At 36.7% G+C, this 18,312-nt stretch overlaps 1 protein-coding gene across 1 annotated transcript; it reads left to right on the forward strand.

Moving 5' to 3' along the window:
- Positions 1–3,185: 3,185 nt before the first annotated feature.
- Positions 3,186–7,147, forward strand: fgf3 (fibroblast growth factor 3). The gene is made up of 3 exons (XM_088935105.1): positions 3,186–3,480; positions 5,563–5,666; positions 6,779–7,147. Exons 1-3 carry the CDS (start codon positions 3,204–3,206, stop codon positions 7,145–7,147), a joined length of 750 nt encoding a protein of 249 aa, XP_088791231.1. The 5' UTR covers positions 3,186–3,203.
- Positions 7,148–18,312: the final 11,165 nt, after the last annotated feature.

Raw genomic sequence — 18,312 nt, forward strand, 5'->3', positions numbered from 1 at the left:
TGATCAACTATTTCATTTTATTCCGTACTAGCCCCTCTCTTGAACTGCACCAGCCAAAGATTTTTATCACTCTGTTCACATCATTGAGAACGAACATCTAATGGTTTCCTAAAATATCCCTTCTGTTAGACTCTAAGATGTTTGATGTTTGAACAAGTAATGACTTTTTAATTGAAGAGGGTGGCGATTTTTCTATTGACACACCACTCCCACCTCCTTGGAATTTATTGCTTTTACAAATTGAAACTTCCTTTTTCCCCATTCACCTAGAAAAAAAATCGTAAATCATTCACGCTGGCAAAGAAGCCAGTCAGCCATCATATAGATTACAGTAGCCCATGTGAAAAGAGCGAATACATTTCTGTAGTCCCTGCTAGAGCGAGTCTCTGCTGAATGAGTAAAGCCAATTTGAAAAATTATTTACTACAGGTATAAAACAATATTTAGACTTGTACTGGTGTAGTCCAATTACATGGAAACTGACATTAGAAATAATGTAGCGTCTACAATATATTCTTCTAAACCGAAGCAGCACTTCCTCAAGGAAGCACAAAAAAACAGGTAAATGTGTTTTAGTACTAATAAACTGAAGAAAATGCTCACCGACCAATCCACGATAGAACTGATAAAAAGCACGTTACTGTCGAGTGTGAAAGGATGGAAAAGATGGCGCAGACCAAAACTATATAAAATTGTGATGTAGTATACTCTTAGTTACATATAAACACTAAAGTACATAAAGGTTTCTTTTTTTTCAGAATCATTTCAAGATATACTGAATTAATGCCATTGGATTGAAGAGGCCCCTGCCATTCGACAATGAAGGGAGAGAACAAAATCAGACTACTCTCTGATTATTACTTTGAGGTTTTGTGGGCGGCTGAAGACCGTAATTAAAAATACTTCCAGAAAGAAACAGCAGACCACATCTGAAGTCCCACCCTCTGTAAGAATCAAACCACATCAAAAAAAGTCTCTTTCAAAAAAATGGTCACCAGAAAACGTATAATATACATCACTCGGTTAATGTTTAACAGTGTTGATGTCCGACCTGCAAAAAGTCTGGTGTGTTCAGTAAATAGCGCCAGACATCGGTTTTAGTCACCTTTCTTTTTTCCGGTAAATTCTGTGACACACAATACATGACTGGTGTATTGGGAGGAGAAGACAAATTAATGGTGCATTCCCGAGAGGTTTTGAAGCATAGCTTTAAGAGCATGTACTGGTGTAATGCCAAAGGGGAGAGGGATTTGTAGATGATGGTGCTAATTATGAAAATGGTAACCATAACTCGACCAATATGGAAACAATTTAAGCAAAAGTCATTTGCGTGTTACTCTTCCGCCCACGGGCTGCACATATCCAGAGCTTTAATATTAAGAAGGGATAGTCTAGCTCTGAATCCATAATATATTCTATAGTGCAATGTGAACTAGTCTATATTGCACATTGGGGGATCCTACTTCAGGAAAATACATGTTTGGAGTCAGATGAGCTGCTTCTAGGAATAAAATTGTGCTAACATGCTTAACTTATCAGATGGAAATCAGCTGTGAGGATATAGTAACTCTTGTTACGACACTGGCAAGAGGTCTTATTGTGAGGCTTTTATCGCAATCGTCTTCATTCCGTTTTTCCAATAACGCCCAGAAGATGGAATATACTCTTCAGATTTTTTTGTTTCTGAAATAAGACGAATCCAAGTGGGTACCGCTCTGTAAACTCCTCGCCAGACTGCCAGTCAAACAAAGAAAGGTCTTGATCGGTCGATACCCTTCGGTTACTTTGCGGCCAGTAAAAGCATCTTTTTTCCTCTTTTTTTCCTTGTCTTTAATGTGTAAGAAAACCTGTCAGACTGATACTCTGCTCTGGAATGCCAAATTTCTTTAGAATGTCTCTGTAAAAGGACACGGCTAAGAAGAAGCACCGCGTCAAGACTAATTACTCAGGACTTAAAAAAAGTGATTGACTGTCCTAACATTGATAAATTATTCGCTATTGCGAGAATGAATTAATTTATAGACGGGTAAGAAAAACGGTTGTGAAATTTCACAGTACTCGTAAAAAGTCTACGACTGAAATATGAAATAGTGATTATATGGCTATATGAAAGCTGCAAGCTTTAATATTAAGAACCCGGTTGCTTGTATTATTTTAACTTTCTGCTTTTGATACTTGTAAAGTGAAATTCAATTTAAAATACAATTGCATTCAAATATATATTTAGCAATTACGCGTTGCACAACTGTTGTAAACCACACGTTATGCATGACAAGGATGTTCAGATCTTTTAGAAGATGTTTTGCAAAAGGCAAAGTACGCTACATAAATATAAATGTTAGACTATGGGTAACTAGTTTTTATCTACAAATATGTCGATACCCTCTTTGTAAAATCTTGTAGTTTGAAAGAAAAAAAAACATTACGTTCCCAATTGAAATGCTTTCAAAAAGAACAGTATGAATGAACAACAAATCTTTTATTATGCAGCTGTTTTGAATGAGCGCTCTTACAAGCCACATGTGTAAGTTGCTTCATTTTAGCATCATTCAACCTAGTTGGCACGTATTGTGAATTTGGATTGATAGTAGCAGACCCCAGGGAATGTTCACCCGAAGCCCACAGTGTATAATTTTCGAATGTATAATTGGCCTTTTGGATCTTTCAAAAGAAGAGCTCAGAAGAAGCTTTGCCCTCAGATGGCTTGCTCTTTGTGATGCGGTTTTCCGTAGTAAGCCACTGTGTGTAATTTTATCCACACTACACTCTCATGCCTCACACAAGACTGATACCTTGCCTCCCTTCTCCTTTGTATCAATTGGTCGGAGTTCAGGCTATTGTTGCTGGAAGGTTCTTTTATTTCTATGTACTGTCGATCAACGAAATCTCACGATAGCCTCCTTGTGAAATTCTGTGCCTTTTTTGCAGAGGCAGTCTATTTGGAGAGCAAAGAGGACTCATGATCACCACCCAGTCTAATCCAAGCTGTTGTGACCGTGGTGGTCCTAATCAATGACTACTGGTTTACTAGATCATTGCAGATAAAAAGAAGAGATCGGGACAGATAAAGCTGGCAATGCGTCGTGGGCTGGATCAGTGCGCTTCGCCACTAAGACAGCGGCAAGCAGGACTTCTTTAATGGGACCCCATGTGTCGTTTTTTTCTATTCTAGCAAGAAGACTAATATTTTCGGCCATGCCACAATGGTTATAATTCTGATTTTGTTGTTGCTGAGTTTCTTGGATCCCAGTAAGCAGGAATCTTTGTCCCCAAGGCTGGCCAGAACTCCGAGGGCTCCTTGCGCCAAGGGCCGGTTGTGTGACCCAAGGCACCGTAGAGATGCTGGGGGACGCGGCGGAGTATATGAGCACCTCGGGGGAGCACCAAGACGCAGAAAGCTCTACTGTGCCACGAAGTATCATCTGCAAATACACCCCAACGGGAAAATAGACGGCTCTCTCGAAGAGAACAACCCATTTAGTAAGTGGATATTTATAAGTAGCTGTTTTAACGCGTGCACGATATTACATTGACATTAAGTTGTGGTACTTATTTAAAATCGGAATATCGTATGACTTGTTTTTATCAGTTTGTGACGCAGATTTTTGGGGTTTTAGCCTGTTTTTGAGCTGTCTGTTGATTTAGAGGTCTTACTGTTATCTACATAATTGCCATGCTTTGCGCATCAGTTTAACTGCAGTTGACCTATTTATGATACAAATGTCTGTCTAGCAGGCTGAACTTTTTGCTTTAACTTTATATTCATCTTAAAAAATATTTGTCGCAATTCTATAGCTCTGCACCCCAATAAATTAACAGCTGTTTGGAGTGTTAAATATAATTTATGCATTTTAATCCATACAATTTTCTCAGATAATAGTAAATCACTTGGACAATAAAATAGGCTTTTAATCACTACAGAGCATGTTTAGCCCTTATATTCCAGAAATTAAACTAGTTTAACGTCATTAATTATGAGTGATATTTAAGCGTTTAAACATTAATAACCGTTAAATATTTATGCACAAATCAAGCCATAATCTTGCAGGGCCGACTGGCTTTGTCATTGAAGTGACTGGTTAAGAATAGCAAAGCATGCCTGTTTTAATAATAACTTCAGAAGGGTAAAGTGGTTCAGCAACAATAGGTGACTCCACTGAACTGTCACTCTTGTTAGACAACCTCTGCAGTATTTGCAGGATTTATCCCAGCACGCGTCACTTCCCTTAAAAGCACGATGACAGAAAGCAGAGATAAAATTGGCTACAGATTCAAAAAACCACCAAAAAGCCTTTTGTGTTCGTGAAGGAGTGCATATGGTGGTTATATTCCAGTCCACTTTTATTTGTAATCATTTTTTTTCTCCTTTAAGGTTGTTGCACTAATCGAAGATGGCATTGTAATGAAGTTTCCCAATAGGTTATTCCAAATGCTACACAACATAGAACACAGTGATTGGTGAAAAAGAAACAGTTTTCAGAGGATAATCCACCATTTGATGTTTATCCCCCATTTAAAAAAGTAAAACGACCGATCCTTGAATTTCTGACCTCTTTTTTAACATTTGCAGATACAAATGCGACATATCTAAAATACTGTGATTTTAAGGACGACGGTTTTGTTAAAATGTAGGTTTGTAAGTTGCTATTAAAAAGTCAAACGAATAATATGTATATCTACACGTTCTTTCTGTATTTCTGTATTCTGTAAGGACCTGCTGGACTTCTTTCCACAATGTCCATAATGAAGGGCGTGTTCAAACAATATGTATAGAAAATCAACACGTTCGAGTTTAGTAATAAGTCTGAGCTAAAAATTAACATTGAAACGGTATCATAATATGTCTGTGATTTTCAAGTTAATGTTGTTGACTTTAGTGACTGAAATGCTTTTAAAAATTAAAGCATATATATATAAACACACACACTTCATGATATAAAAGGACTTCACTGAATTTCATCTGTCTGGACAAAAAAAAACAGGTCTGCCATCATGAAAGGATTTAAACTTTTTTACAGGATTAACCAAACCTGTAGTTCAATGTCATTCAACGTTTCTTTGGATTTATGTTAAATCTCATTGACCTCTGTCAGGGTTTAATCCAACTCGTACTTCGAGGTCTCAATAAATCGTCGGAGACTTGATTTTTTGTAAAAGTCAAACGGGCACTTTTCCTAATTGCTTACGCATTGCTTATTCATTGAAGCAGTTAGTCGCAGCTGTAGTTTTCCAGTGGCCAGTCTACAGAGGGGTGAAAACATACACTGCAATAATGACACCTACGTATATGTGGCTACTATTAATATTAAAAGGGTCTTAAAGAGGTTACAATTCTAGATTTGTTTTTAGCTTCCACTGATTGTGTACCATGTAGTTAGTTAGTAGTAGTTTTAAACGTTTCTTGAAGATCTCAAGGAGTAAATCTGGCTTTTCAAAAATATGGTCCCATTTACATTTAATACGCTTTTGTTGATGTATACAGTAACCATTTCCCACTTAAAGCGTCTGCATTGATATTCCATTCACTGAATTAATACAATGTTTTGACCTGTTTGTCTTCAGGCATATTAGAGATCACAGCTGTGGATGTCGGAGTGGTGGCTATAAAGGGTCTATTTTCTGGTAGATATCTGGCCATGAACAAAAAAGGACGCCTTTATGCCTCGGTAAGTTACATCTCATTTAAAAAGGAAAGCCTCAGATTAAAAGCACTGGGAGTTCGTGAGCTACAAGCACACTATTTTTCACATGGGCTGAGAAAGTGAAAAATAGTTTTGTCCATCATAATAAAAGAACGCAAATTACACTAATTTGCAAGATTTCCGCACATAAGGCCTGTGATACATCTTGTTTTTTCAATACAAAAAAATGAGATCATATTTCCAGCAGGGTTCTTTAAAGCTGTCATTATCAGTTGTAAGTAGGCCAAGAACTCAAAATACTAAATGTCTAACTACAACATTGAGTTTCTTTTAGTCCCATGTGTATGTTCCACTAATTTGTCTTTTAAAAAATTTGTATCGATTACTACAGAAGAAAATGGGTGTTTGATTATAAAAAAGCCAGTTGGCAGAAAAAAAAGTTATATTTAGTCTGTAAATTGACCTTCATCCTACTGAATTAAGCCATTAAGATTTATTTAGAACCAAAAACTTTGTAATAAAACATTTCAATAGGATTTAAGTTATACAAGATCAAAGACCAATGAGAGAGAGGCTGAGGGAAAGGTTTTGATAAAGTGCTTCTACTAAGTGTAAGCCACAATGACTACTATTAATCTCAGACATATTTCTGACAACCTTATCATAAATTTCATAGCTGTTTATGCCACTCCTTAATTCTCTTTGAAAGTATTTGTCATACTTGAAAACAGTCTTTTCATGAAAATAAAAGTAGAAACATTGTGGACAAGTCATAACAGAAACTGGGCTCTTAATGATAATGTCATGTATTAGGTTTAGTTTGGTTGTTAGTATTTCAATACACATCTGAATTTGCTACTTACTAATTTGATATAGAAATCCAATGGTATTTACACAAAGTGATACACAAAGTGAGAAATTGTATTCAAATGAGCTTCAAATCCTGTCAGTACAGTAAGTATAATATGGAATTAGGGTCAGTATACCTAGAAAATATGCAAGCTGGAAAAGAGGTTATCGCTTTTTAGAACTTAAAGATCATAAATCACAAGACTTCAACCATCCACGCTTTAATAGCATTCATTTGTGACAGAAAAGTAAAATATTAAAATTTGCATTCATTATTTGTTCCTCAGGAGGTGTATAACCAAGACTGCGAGTTTGTGGAAAGAATCCATGAGTTGGGCTACAACACCTATGCATCTCGACACTACCGGACTGCACCACAGCTGTCAGAGGGCAAGCGCAGAGCCAGCGCAGAAAGACTCTGGTACGTGTCTATCAATGGGAAAGGGAGACCCAGGAGAGGCTTCAAAACCCGGAGAACGGAGAAGGCGTCGCTTTTTCTCCCTCGAGTGTTGGCAAACAAGGACCATGAACTGGTGCGGTTATTTCACTCGAATGTCAGATACAGGGAGAGTCTTCTGAGGCCAGACAGCCAGAACGAGCGAAGACGGCGCAGGCACAGAGTCCCCGTTTTTCAAGTCAAAGAATCTCTAGATTGAAGCTGCAACCCCATAGCAGGATGTTGTAGGTAAAATACATCTCACAGACTTTCTAGAAGGTGCATAAGAGTGTGGTTTAGAACAAAAACAATCTGAAGTGCAGCATAAAAACCATATACCTTCCATTGGGAAGCACTGGTTGAAATCACGTAGACTAATGATGAAGGTGTTTCACATGAATGGAAGGAAAAAAAATAATTTCAACACTTTGGATGTACATTGTATAGATAAGATAACGTGACCAAAATCAACACTGCTGGACATTTTTCCTAATTTTCATCACATTAAAACCAGTTATTTGCAGATTTTTTCTGTACTATATTTGCTAAAAATGTCAAATAACTAATGTATATAAGTGTACAGTAGTATTCTATATTCTTGTTTCAGTTAAGATCAGGTTCATTTGTATAAATAGTCCTTTTTAGAGTCTTACATAGACTTTTTTGCATCTGAAAAACTGCAGTAACTCATATAAAGTTAAATAAAGAAAGTCATCAAAAAGATGGGGCATAGTAAAGCACTTTTTTTCTGATTTCTGAACAAAATTAGGAAGAACAGCAATCAGAAAGTAACATATATTACTCCTATGATGTGATAGTCTACTGTCTTAAAACTGCAGAAAGGTTACTTGCTATATTACTAATGTTATTCATATTTATTTAGTTCAATTACTCCTTAAATTATTGATGGAAGATCCTTATTCCACTTAACATTGTTCTTGAACTTCACACTGCTTTCAAAGAGACCAAGTCCTTCAATTTCACAAGGTGACCTCACAAATTTAAACTGTTAAAGGTACTTGTTTTTCCACCACTAATTGAAGTATGCCAAGGGCTCCTATGAGCATGTAAAGTACATCTTTGACATGCTGTGCCGACCTCTTCATGATGATTTAAATTCTCAGCACATTCTTAAATGCCTTCCAAATTTTGAGAACACTTTAAATTACCTGATCAACTTTCCCAAAGATAGATATTGGGATGAGATTAGAAAACTAAAATGGATTTTTTTTAATGCTTTTAAAAAACTGTGTAAAAAGGTTAAGTTATTTCGTAAAGTGTCACCAATAAATGAAATCATAATATGCAAGCTGTCTCTCATTATTGAATAGGGATGGATGACCTTTGGTCTTCACAATTTTGCTAGGCCATGGTTTCGTCTTTCCATGTCTATTTTGTAGCACACATTTTTCTTGAAAACAAAAACGTAAGAATTTCTTTGTTTCTCTGTGTGACGGTTATTAATTTCTAAAAAGTAAGAGTGGAGAAAACAGCACCCTCAGTGAATCTGATCCATCCTTCTTCGGGTAAAACCGGTATTATTGTAGTGTTGCTGAGTTACTGCTGTGAAATGAAGCATCTCTCTTGGGCCCATGAGTGCATTCTCTTTGTATCTACTGTACACCGTTTCAGGTGACATCACTCTTTTTACAGAGAAGAGTAGTTTGGAATTTTGTCCCTAAAAAACTTCAAGACCTCTAGTTTATTTTGGTTCTCTAAGGCAATGTCAACATCAAGTTTGCAACTTTGTAAGATAGCAGTTATACCAACAACAAGGCCAGAGAAGGGGTTGAAAAGTGGAGAAAAAAAAGTTATTTTATACTTCTGAAATCTGAAGGCTTGAGGGATCATAGGTGATAATAGCAATATCTCTAGGGAAACGTGGGAAGGCATGTTACATGTGTCTGTCTTCTATGGAGACAGACTTAGCCTAAAATGCAGTAAAAATGGTTGTCCCTTCAAAAACAATCTCAAAGTAAGTCTGAAGTATTCCAAAACTGTTGAATAAAGTGGAAAATGTTTTTAAAAAATTATAAACCTTGCAAGAGATTGCAATTTTGTCTTAAAGCATTTCAAACAGGCTATGTATTTCTTCTAGGTCTGAAGTTAAATCGTTCATGCCGGTACTAGATCTCTCATGTCTTGGGAGAGAAAAATGACTATTAATTAATTTATTAAGGGTGCCTCCATTATGTACAAGAGAAAAAAAGTGAGCTACACTTCTTTACATTCAACAGTGTGTGATGTTTTATAAGAAACAAAAAGTTCAGAATAAGTAAAACAAGAGTTCTAACTCATCTTTGTTGGCTTTTTATGACTATGCAATACATTTACCAGAAGCCCATCATAGACTTCAGAGGAACCTACATTTACCTGTAGGACACAAAAACAATAATCCCAGAATAAATTTACTGATTATCTAAGGCTACAATGTGTCACTGCCCAGCTAGCGCTTAGTAGCAGACCAATTGTTTACTGTAAATTGATTTAAATATGTACTTAATGCAATCCATAATGTATTAAAAATCGAACGCATGATGTCTGTTTTCCCTTAAGATCTATTTGGTTAGAAGAAATTCCATGCCCGAAAATCCAGTCACCACTGCCTCCGTTCTTAGGTTTATTGCATTGTTTTGTTATGTGGGTTATTTTTCTATGTATTAATATGAAGATAGATAGTTTTTCATTTATTGGCATCAGGGTATAACCCTGATGCTTGTAAATATATTTCATTTTTGTCGTTGGCACAGCAACTAGTAGAAGTTAACGTCATACGCACTTGTCTTCCTTGAGTCTTTACCACCGACACTGTCCAAGATAAAAGATTGTCAGTAAGAGACAATGGACATGGAACATACACCTCATTTTGAATGTGGCTTTTCTGACTTACTGTATAACGTTCAGAATAATGAGCTAAAGTAACTCGGGGGAATTAAGACAAATTACGCAAACGTGCGTTTAAGCATCCGGGTTTAACAATGACGTAAACCAATAATCACTTAAGATATGCTTCGTGTATTTATTAATAAATAACATTTATTCTTTAAAACAAGGCCTATATCACATACTACAAAATATATCATAAACATGCGCAAGGCAAATCACAATCGGTATTCCAAAAGCGCTTTACGAAGGCTTTTCAGATTCAAAAGCTTCAACATTTAGTCATCGTTTACTCAATTACTAAACACACAAGCGCACACGCGTACCTCAAAAACAATGGATGGCGTGTGTAGACTGTGGATTTATATTATAAATTTCCACCTCGATTTTTGACGCTGACTAGAATATCGACATTGACACATGACGCCCTTATTAGTTCAGTTGCATTGAACAGGTAAACAGAAGCACCGAGGTTAGAGTTCTGGGTCCTGATCAAGCACTTTGTGTTGACCTACAGCACAATGACGTGTGCGCAACCATGTCGAGGGGTCAGAAATGCTCATTAGCAGAGTTGTGAAACATTACCTCCCACCACAGCACAGCCACCCCTATGAAGTCCAAGCAAGCTATCTTTTCTCATGACAACCTGCTGCTGAAAGCATCAGATTCCTAGTGGAAAGAGTCGAAAAGAAAACTGTACAATAGAAGTCTGGTAAGCCCTTCCAAACTAAAGGCCTGAGCAAACCCACGTCTCCTGTTCACTTGTAGACAGTGCACCCTAGGGGCAGGAAGTCAGGCGCATTTTTCCTTACATTTATTTCTAATTTCTGCGTTTGCGGATGTATAATACACAGAACTTGATTAACAAAACGAAACACTGGTGTGTACCGGTGCTGATTTTTGATGCTCCAGATATGTTAACTTACAATTCCCATTTCAACTTCTACTGTAGCAAAAACAAAACAGATTGGGTCTGTTCCACAAAGACATGGTTTAAAACAATGTTCTTTCAGGAGAAACATCAACAAAGACCATCTACAAAGTCTTGTGGAACTTATACACATCCTGCAAGTTACTCACTCTAACAAAAACAAAATAAAATATAAAGTTTCATTATGTCTGCCTGTGGTTATTAAAGTGTTTTGACTGCCTTTGTGCTTTTAATATTTTTGACTACTTTCTCAACAGTTGTGCCAGTGTTGTCTTTTTTATTCAGCTTTGGCTGTTTAAGTGTGCATTCTGCAGCTAGACTGTATTAGATAGTATTGTCTCTCCTCATATCCTGTGCGCTTGACTTAGCCTTGACTGAAGCTGCCATGCTGACACACAGTACTAAACTAAAACAAATAACAACAGCGGGAGTACAGTCAAGACATGGCTACACTGCACTGATGAACCCTAGTCATGGCTTAACTGGTCTGTATTTAATAAATGTTTTGACTACTTTCAGACTATCCAAAAACATTAAAATCACCTCGTCCTGTTCAAATTTTCTGGCAAGACCCGGTACATGCACATGAAGCACATGACTTGAATGCCCTTTTTGTCCATGGACAAGTATGTTATCAGAGGCCAAGATGAGACCTTATGCACAACTCCAGAGTATTAATGAAAGATTGTCTAATTAAAGCTACTGCTATTCAGCTTCTCTCCATGCAGTCTCACAGGCTTTTAGTGGCAAGCTCTCATTCCGTCCTAATTGGTGTAGTCAAGAATTCCCCCTGTACAAAACCTCTCTCCATACTGGAAACTCTTTGTCCAGTCTGTCATGGCAGTTTTATAATCTCGAGTCTGTCTCCATGAGTACACACGGAAAATAAAATGATGGTTTTAGGTTTTGACTTTTAAAACAAGCTGATGCGTGTTTGGTTTTAAAACGTTAAGACAATTAAAACTAATCTTAACTGATTCCTTCATACAGTACAATGTCTATACCCAATAAAATGTAAGCTGAAGCATACATTGTTTTATAGCATCAAAATACTGGTTTAGAAAATAATGAGAATACATAAAACTACGAGCAATGTGGATCCTTGAAGAAAAAAAAAATCTTTCCAGAGCATCTGAAAATCTCAGATCAGTAGTTTATAGTTTTTATTACGGTTAATATAATTTGGGTATTTAAATCCATTACGTCAAACTACATTTGATCTTTAGGGTTTATGACAAAGACGATTCAGTTTTATATATAATAATTATTCAGGTCTCTGAATGTCCTATAGAGGGCAGTCTGTGGAATCGGATTATCTCGCAGGTGCAGGGCAGAAGGACCCGAAAAGCAGCCGAGATTCAATAGCTGACATCATTTATAGTGCCCTTTCTGCACAGCAATCCTACCACACTGTACCTGGTACTGATTTTTTACTTTTATGAAGCAAATTTGTTGTGTTTTTCTTTCCCCCTTGAAATTTTATTTGATTTCCCCAATGTCGCCCGTGATAATTCCCGTCACGAGAATTACACAAGAATTCACCACGCATGTCTTGTGATAAAGAGTAACGTTAGTCTTAAAAACCTCGACACTACTCAAGCCTAATTAAAGTTTTGGAGAGTTGAGCCTGTCAGTTAAATGAATGGTCTTGAGGCATCATAGACAGTTGCCGATTGCTTTCCATCTCAGCTTATTTTGAGTGTGTGAGGAGTGAAGTTCAGACAATGGTAAGTATCCTCATTATGCTGTCTAATAATGACTTACTACCCTATTATGCACTGATTTGAATCAGCATGAGCCGACCAAATGGTAAATACCGCACAGGCGGCAGTGTGAAGTAATCAAGGTTCTAGACTATCTAGGACATAACTAGAAAGTTATAGGTCCGAAACGCTGGCTGAAGACAGCTTTTCTACTCTTAATCAAAGTACTTACAGAAAAATGCTTCAGTAAAACACTCCAGCTCTACAAATACAAGTATCTTTTAATAAAAGCGTAACCCCGATAATTCGGTATTTTTCTTAAACACAGTACTTGCACTTGACTTCAAAGAGTTGTACTTAAAAATCAAAATGATCTTTATGAATAAGTGAATAATCAAGGTTCAGGGTAATGTCACTGGGTTCAGTAAACGACTGTTAACATACTTGTTTAAAATAAATTTACAACACCTATGCAAACGTGTGTGATCACACACATATCTTAATAAAGTGTTATAGTTTTAGGAAGAGTCATTCTTGAAAGCAATCTATTTTAGGGTTACCTGATTCTTCGTCATTTGAAGAATAAAGTAATAATCATAATAGGGAAGTGTAGGAAACCGATTTCAAAACTCTAGGACATTTACAAATGATAAATGACCAAATCAGTAGATATTGATGAAAATAAACATCGCAGGTTTATTCCCAAAATACATTTATTCGACAGAAAAAAATTACAGCACCATGGATAGCGGACTAAGGGGATTAAGCCAGATTCAAAATAACTTCAATTGGAATAAGACTCCGATTACCCGCGAGTGGTAGGGATATAATGAAAACGAGGGTAAATTTCAATTGAATATCAAGATCTACAGATTTTCAATTCCAGGAAAATAGTCTAATAGTATTTAAGAGGGGAAAAAGAGATAGTTAAGACTTACAGGGTGTTGGGTTTATTGGCAGATTGTGATTCAGAATACTATTAAAGCTCTATTATTTAAATTGGAAACCATAATCTCCCGGAGATCCAGATAGTTTCTTATCGATATTGTGGAGATAGCACTAGTAAAAAACGCTTTGGATGTACTTCAAAGATTTAACATTTCCAAGGCGTGTGCTACATTAACGTCCACGGCCTATAATGAACGATTAAAACGAACGAAAAAAATAGTTCGTTTAAAAAGCCTGAATAAATTGACTGAAAAGGTTGACATTTTACAACATTTATTACCAAGGATAAATGGTTAATCATTCGTTAGGTTTTAAAAAAACTTTTAATGAAAAGGTAAAACTTACCACAATTTAAAAAAACTTTTAATATAGTATCACAACCCAGGGCGTTCACGTCACCTCAAATTGTATTATAATTCAAAACGAAAATGTGTGATTTGGCATTTTGTGATGTTTTATAGCAATAAACACGCCTTAAAACACCAGGAAACGAAAAGATGGTTACATACAACCATACTAAAATTAATCATTTACACAACGAATCGTTATCATAGTTAACTTCATATAGTCAAGAAATCAATAAAAAAAAAACAAATTAAACAACAAGATTATTCATTTGTAAGTATACCCTTTTATGAACATTGATTTCCTTCCTAACTACGTATTTAATTGTTTACATGTTTCACTTTAATATACCGGTTCGTGTTCACAGCATAAAATCCATATTTTACAGACTCCCTGCAATTTCTACTACATTATCGTCTTGCATTTTTTTCTAGCCCACTACCACAAAGTTTCCCATTGAAGAATTTGTTAGCATAAAAACTAATCGTTATTTTGAACGTCAAGCATAGAACTACATAAAATAGTGTCGCCATCGTTAGTGATTACACTGAGCTGAAAAATTTCTCACTTTTCGCGAAATAGTACGCCCAGAAAAAAACATTCCACCGTTTTAATTTTTACAAAACACCGTCAGGTGCAGGTATTTTATTACTTTGTATTTAAACCAAACCTGTCCTCCACTTGAATGATTGACAGTACCATTAGCTCCGCTAAATTGAAATGAAAATATACCGATTCAACATACTAACATTTTATGTATAGAAATACTGTAAAACATTCAGACTGCAATATGCTTATTTTGGATTGATCAAGGTTTATGAATGTGTAATAGGCCACCAACACCATCAATATCTTATAAATGATTGCATTCGGTTCTCTTATTGTTGTTTTGATTTTGAAATATCTATTTCGAAATGTTTCTGTATTATGTATGCAACGTCATTTTCTTTCGTCAGAAGTCGAGAATAATAGATTGTTCACAATTAGAAATAATAGAAAGTAATTTTTATTATTCAAATTGATATATTAATTCTCAACTACCAAAAAGCGCACTGTATTAAAAAATCCAAATGAAAAATCATGCTTTTAAGCTAACAGTAACTCCGCGTACTTATGCTTTCCTATATGTGGTCTTCTACCATTGACATGTTGTTCGGTTGATGTTTTTTCACTGATAAGGAGATGTTATAAGAAATATTTAAATATTGTCTGCTATCAAATAAATGACCTCATAGTGAGTTGTGTCTTCAGAAACAGACAAGGATTCAGATGGTTATGAGTAATTAAAATGAACAGATAAATGGACAGTCTTGTGTCACCTATGCTACCAATGCAAACTAACTGTCAAAATATTTTGAGACCTATCCCTTGGATTGGGTTATTGGATGATCCCTATTGTAACGAGCTACTCTGATCTGCTTTGGTCTTTGCAACATTTGTCATCAGAACACTGAGCGTTACAATAGGAGGTTTTGATCTGCGCTAACACTTACAACTAGATACAAGCAGAGGTCTACTACGAGGAACACACAGAGATCAAATACACCGACAAAAAAAAAAGACATGGCTTGTGTGCCGATGTCTCGTCAGCTCGCAGCACTTAGTGAACCATCGGACCCTATCATCTAGGGGTCGCCCAGCTACAGCTCAAGTTATTCGGGGTACTGTTTCTAGATCTGACGACATTCTTTGCCCCCATCTGCACCGTGCTAAAAAGAAGTGGGTTTATATAGAGAACCAACCAGACGTGAACGTGAGAAAACGTTTTCATGCGAATCTTCCGCTCAGTGACTAACTTTTCTTTCTAATAATTGCGTATCTGTGTTTGCTTGGGGGTAGTTAGATTGATAGGCTATATGAAAACGTTTTCAAACTGAGCATTATTTGAGAATAGGATAGCCCATAAGTGACAGATCAAAGAAATGCAGTTGCATATGTGACCGTAGACTGAATAGGGTTTATATCCAGAATCAGTTAATGACATTGTATTTGGGATATGCACACCACCAGAGTGCTTTCATTTAAAAGATACATGTTGTTATACGGGAAGAATAAGAGGTTTATTCGGATGCACTCGTCAATCATTTACTATACAAGTTCTGCCTTCGAGCCACGGACGCTTCCAAAACTACATGTTTGAACTGAAATTCCATAATTAAAATGGTTCGACAGTGAGTCGAAGAAATCGTGAGTCAACAGTTGGCTTGGCTTTTCTTACTCACATTTTGGTTATTATATTCCTTATATATATGGGTCTTCCAAAAACTCTGTCTCGACAGAATACTGATTTGAATTCCAAGGTTAGCTAAAATTACCAATGTTTGCAGGTGAGTCACTTTTGCAATTATATAATGACTCCAAGGAAGAATTCTTTACAAGACCACCCTCTTGAGACACCTTCTTGAGATTGTGACCATTGCACTAAGACAGGAGATAAACTTGTCTTTTCGTAATACATGTTTGAATATAAGAATAAGGATACAAACAAGATGAAGCCATTCAGCCTGTTTGGTAGCAGTTGATCCAAGGATCGTTTCATGCCGATCCTTGAAAAAGGCCAGAGCGTCAACAGCATGGCTGAGCAACTTGTCCCATACTCCTACTACCTTTGGTGTAAAGAAGTGCCACCTGTTCTCAGTTTGACATGCACTGCGATATGGTTTCCACTTGTACCTTCTGTTTTGAAGAAATCCGACGGGTTGACTTTGAGGATATGGAATACTTAGACCAGGTCCCTTCGTAGTCTTCTCTGTTCAAGAGAAACGTAATATTAAACTAGGAATGCTTTGAAAATTGGTACATTGTAAGTGCGCTCCATACCAGAAATTGCCCCCCAAATACGATAAACTGATAACTTGTCTCTTAACACGTGCATTTCCAAAAGGCTAAAGCCAGCAGTCCTTCCACTGAATTCCTAGTTATTCTGCAAAAGGTCAAAAGCCACATCATTATCTCTTCCTAGCAGGCATCTTACTAATAATGAGCAGGTGCCAAAATCACCGTAAGCAACACCCTGGCATGTATTTAATTGTTAAAATAACAGACAATAAGCGGTTTGTGGGCGAATCGTGCTTTTTCTATATGCAAGTATAACATACTTCCTTTTATATAGGTCTGGTAATTCTCTCTTTCACGAGTTAAACAGATCTGCCTTGCTGCGCTGAAACAATATTATTATATTCGATTACACGTCTTTCAGGAAGGTCAGTAGTTTTCGCACCTAAGTGAGCTTTAACTTTGCCTGAAGCCATTCTGTTTTACGTTGCATCCTATACCAGATCAGCGGGGGCTCTGCACGACTGGAACCGGCCAAAACTACCTCAAGCTATAGAGACCCTGAGTCATGGCCAGACACCACTTCATGCGTTACTCCAATAGTTCTTACCGATGATATAGTGACGCACACGCACCACAAGCGCAAGCTCGCTCCGCAGCAATGATTAAAAGTGAATATGTACTGGCTGTAAAATCATAACCGTTATATAAAAGACTTATTTACGGGTTTACTCCTCATGGAATAAAATACAATGGTAAAAAACTTGAAATTCAGCTTTAAGGCTTTAATGTTTTCGTATCGCGGTTTAACAGGATACTTTCAACACCTTTGCTAATCGGTTTTGTTGGCAACACAAAGTACTAAATATTAATCACAGCTGAGTTGCTTAGAAGTGTACCAGTGAGAATGTTGATCACTACGGACATGCACTTATCATGCTTTTAAAAGTTTTATTTCCCATTCACATTGTTCTGTGCTGGTCAACGTTTTTTTATCTTTGTCTAAAAGTAGCTTTTACAATACTTAGAAAATGACTTTTGTTTTTTCCTGTTATTGTTCATTTATAGAACTGTCTCCTGTACGACATTTCAGACTGTTAGCTTTGTAATTTCCTATTTTACATCCTCCCATACATAAATTATTTTATTTTTGGCTTATAATGAAGGAAGTTTTATACAAAGAAAACTCTATACTATGTTGCCAGGGCACTTCTGTAATCTAAATTCCACAGACTTTGACAAAGTCTGACTTTGTGTTGAACGCTGACATTAATTTCACGCACAATCCAGTATACATTACTTGCATTTGCAAGCGAGTGTTTTTTTATCAGATCAAGTTAAAATCTGTCATTTGCTCCAAGTTTTTCCCTTACCACTGTCGCTAAATCTTATGAGCATACACTGAAAGAATCTACTCTTAGGAGCATCCGTGGGTGACGATCGTGTTAAAGTGAATTGAAAGCTTCAGTAGGTGGCGTGATGTAATCGAAGCAGATATAAATATCGTCAGTGAGGGGAACGGCGGCATGGCTGAGCTGTGCTGGTGTAGCCGATCAACACTTCGTAACTTCTCTTGAGTCAAAACCAACTTGGGATCAAGTTCGAATAAACTTCCAGAGAATCAACTTCCATTTAGAAAGCAGACTCCATGCAGCATCAAATGGAAAGTCGCAGCTTCGTTTGGAAGTGAGCGTTTGCGTTCACCTTTTTTTTTCTTTTTTTTCCCCTTTGACCTAAGAATACATCGGAGAGAAGCAGAGGTATTTTTAGTGCATTTGACTCCTTCAAACACGTGTGCCC

This window comes from Atractosteus spatula, chromosome 16, assembly GCF_055471065.1.
Source record: "Atractosteus spatula isolate fAtrSpa1 chromosome 16, fAtrSpa1.hap1, whole genome shotgun sequence".
Lineage (NCBI taxonomy): Eukaryota > Metazoa > Chordata > Actinopteri > Semionotiformes > Lepisosteidae > Atractosteus > Atractosteus spatula.